Source organism: Homarus americanus, unplaced genomic scaffold, assembly GCF_018991925.1.
Source record: "Homarus americanus isolate GMGI-L3 unplaced genomic scaffold, GMGI_Hamer_2.0 scaffold12576, whole genome shotgun sequence".
Lineage (NCBI taxonomy): Eukaryota > Metazoa > Arthropoda > Malacostraca > Decapoda > Nephropidae > Homarus > Homarus americanus.
In genome coordinates, this window is record NW_024733113.1 from 18,831 (window position 1) to 22,649 (window position 3,819).

A 3,819-nucleotide genomic window follows, 5' to 3' on the forward strand; every position below is an offset into this window, starting at 1 on the left:
ATATTTGTTCTTAGGAACAGAATAGCTTCAGTCGGAGTCGGAGTCTGGACAATTTTACCGACTCCGACTCCACAATAGTTATAATGACACTGTGAACTGAAATTGAAATAAATTATATAAACCAGAGTAACGAGGCGTCACCCATCGCTAAGAGTTCTGCTGGGTGACTTGGGGTTATTGTTACTGATTTGTCTCCACCTGTGATGATGAGACCAAACCCTGAATCTGTCTGGATACTTGTGTGGGGTCTCTCAGTCAGTAGAAATATATTCTGTAAGCAAGATAACTATCTCCTCAATATAAAGTTATAATGAAACTTTGTAGGAAATCTTGTCTAACTATGATCTTGGATATGATTATATAAGAGTTTTAATTAACCTTGTATGAGCTTTCTAGAATGACCACATCACTGAAAATGTTGTGTTCACTTTGAAACAAGAACAATTTACCATCATTAGAGGTTAGAACTTTCCCAGTCTTGTAGAATCAATAGTCTGGTATGTGACATGTCCCTTGGTATGATTCTAGTGTGCTGGACACGTGGTCGTGGATGAAAGAGGTGGAGGACGAGCAGTACGACGTAGTGACGTGCCTCAACCTACTGGACCGCTGCGACACACCCAGGACCCTCATCGAGGATATCCGCACCAAGCTGTCGACGCACGGGGCCCTTGTTGTGGCTCTCGTCCTCCCCTTCAGCCCCTATGTTGAGATTGGTAAGTGATCTGTACATTCAAAGTGACGAACATGAGGCGACGTCCCACAAAACAACGATATCGCTAAACTTAGGAATTTTCTAAATACAGTACAACAACATCTTAACATCCAGTCACTTTACACACACAAATAGATCTTTATAATGTTCTGGGCTCAGCAAAATCAGTTAATAATTGAAGCATATTGGGGAGTCATTTAGTTTGGGAAGAGAGATCTCAGCTGAATGAGTAATTGTATTTTATTCATGTAGAATGTCTTAGGCATCATTTGAAACAAAGGGGGGGGGGGGCGTTACACTTATGTTTACGTTAAATCTGACCTTACCTTTCCTGGCTGTGTTTTCAAGAAATAGACAGGTCTGACAAAATAAGAGTAATTATTATTGGTTAGCCAGACTTCTATAAAGACGTGCTAATGAGATGTACAGACAGAAACTTCACGCTTCCCCTACCCCACCTCCCCTTAGACCTTCCCCTACCCCACCTCCCCTTAGACCTTCCCCTACCCCACCTCCCCTTAGACCTTCCCCTACCCCCACCTCCCCTTAGACCTTCCCCTACCCCACCTCCCTTAGACCTTCCCCTCACCCCACCTCCCCCAGACCTTCCCCTACCCCACCCCCCACCTTCCCTACCCCACCTCCCCCTACCCCCCTCCCCCCCTTCCCACCTTCCCCCTCCCCCACCTCCCCCTACCCCACCTACCCCACCTCCCCTCCCCACCCCACCTCCCCTACCCACCTACCCCACCCCCCTCCTCCCCCCCACCTACCCCACCTCCCCTTAGACCCCACCTCCCCTTAGACCCCCACCTCCCCTTAGACCTTTCCCCCCCTACCCCCCACCTCCCCTTAGACCTCCCCCACCTTAGACCTTCCCCACCTCCTTAGACCCCACCTCCCCTTAGACCTTCCCCACCTCCCCTTAGACCTTCCCCACCCCCCCCTTCCCCACCTAGACCTTCCCCACCCCACCTCCCCCTTTGACCCTCCCCTTAGACCTTCCCCCCCCCCCCACCTCCCCCCTACCCCACCTCCCCAGACCCCCCTACCCCACCTCCCCTTAGACCTTCCCTACCCCACCTCCCCTTAGACCTTCCCCCCCCTACCCCACCTCCTTAGACCTTCCCCTACCCCACCTCCCCTTAGACCTTCCCCTACCCCACCTCCCCTTAGACCTTCCCCCTACCCCACCTCCCCTTAGACCTTCCCCTACCCCACCCCCTTAGACCTTCCCCTACCCCACCTCCCCTTAGACCTCCCCACCCCACCTCCCTTAGACCTTCCCCTACCCCACCTCCCCTTAGACCTTCCCCTACCCCCCTCCCCACCTTCCCCTTCCTTCCCCCCCCACCTCCTTAGACCTTCCCCTACCCCACCTCCCTTACACCTTCCCCTACCCCACCTCCCCTTACACCTTGCCCTACCCCACCTCCCACCTCCCCTTACCTGACCTGACCTGCCCTACCCCACCTCCCTTAGACCTTGCCCTACCCCACCTCCCTTAGACCTTGCCCTACCCCACCTCCCCTTAGACCTTGCCCCACCTTCCCTCCCCCCCTACACCTTGCCCTACCCCCACCTCCCCTTAGACTTTGCCCTACCCCACCTCCCCTTAGACTTTGCCCTACCCTACAAAATCCTGGATCCATTCTAATCATAGTTGTTCATGAAAGCCTTTTGTTTGATTCTCTCTGGTGTGATGACTAATCAGTCCAAAGAATAATCAGCTCCTAATACATAACCTTAACGTGCGTATTACACACACGTTGTGTTTTCTTATTTTTCGCATATCGTATTAAGTTGTTTCGAACACTGCATTGAAATCATGTAATCATAATCTCATACATATGATAACAATAAATTCAGTTGTTGGTCGTTTTGGAATTTCTGTTCCAGTAGAGTATCGCCAGAGCACATTACCCCACTCCCCCCTTAAAATGTTTCCCCGAGATCAGGGGCAGTCCGGACCTCCCTCCTACATTATTCTGACATTGCAGGTACCATAGACAACATGCCGTCTGAGGAGCTGGGCGTTACGGGCACTGCCATAGAGGAGCAGGTTAACAGTTTAGCCACAGACGTCTTCCCCAGCCTGGGATACAAGCTGGAGCGGTGGTCGCGTCTTCCATACTTGTGTGAAGGTGACCTCGACCAGGCCTTCTATTGGCTGTCCGATGTTGTTATGGTGTTTAGCAAGGTCAATGACTGGTCAGAGGTCAACGAGAAGACAATATCTGCCAAACAGACAACGGAAGAGAGTGAAGATCATTACGATGACGCCCTTGACCATGTCGTATAGAGGATCAGATCATATCAAGAGAAGTGTTGAAAGACCATAGTATCTTATAAAGAGATGTCTTACTGAATATTTCACACTTCAAATAATGTAATTTTATAAATATATTTTATTAAGATTTGTTCATTTATTCCTCTGTTGAAAGATTGTTACTGTACTGGGAAATAAAACTTACTTTTGGATATATAAATGAAGTAGTTTCTGTTCTCCTTACTATAGGGTTAAGAATTGAAGAGCGTGTTAGATAAAATAAGCATTATGTTCATTTGTATGTGCAGTGTGTACAAATAAACTGGCAGGAGAACCTATATATAGTAATGACAATTAACCCTTTCACGGTTACTACCAGGTTATTCAATCGACTTTTCGTGGAGGTAGATTATCGACTTTTTGGGAAATATTAGCATATTTTCCAAAGTAGATTATCATAGAAAACGGGAAATTTGTATCACAGAAAATGGGAAATATTTCTACTTTCTGGGAAAGTTGGTTATCTACTTATCATAGAAAACGGGAAATTTGTGTCATAGAAAATGGGAAATATCTACTTTCCGGGAAAGTTGGTTATCTACTTTCCTGAAAAGTAGATTATCTACTTTTCGGGAAAGTAGATTATCGACTTTTCGTGGAAGTAAATTATCCACTTTTGAGAAATATTACCTATTTTTCAGAAGTAGATTATCATAGAAAACGGGAAATTTGTATCATAGAAAATGGGAAATATCTACTTTCCGGGAAAGTTGGTAATCTACTTTTCTGAAAAGTAGATTTTTCTATTTTTCCGGAAAGTAGATTATCGACTTTT

The 3,819-nt window shown here is 47.1% G+C and overlaps 1 protein-coding gene across 1 annotated transcript; it reads left to right on the top strand.

Moving 5' to 3' along the window:
• The first annotated feature begins 382 nt into the window (after positions 1–382).
• Positions 383–3,204, top strand: LOC121869255 (protein-L-histidine N-pros-methyltransferase-like). Its single transcript, XM_042370503.1, has 2 exons — positions 383–716; positions 2,716–3,204. Exons 1-2 carry the CDS (start codon positions 551–553, stop codon positions 3,015–3,017), a joined length of 468 nt encoding a protein of 155 aa, XP_042226437.1. The 5' UTR covers positions 383–550; the 3' UTR covers positions 3,018–3,204.
• The last annotated feature ends 615 nt before the right edge of the window (positions 3,205–3,819 follow it).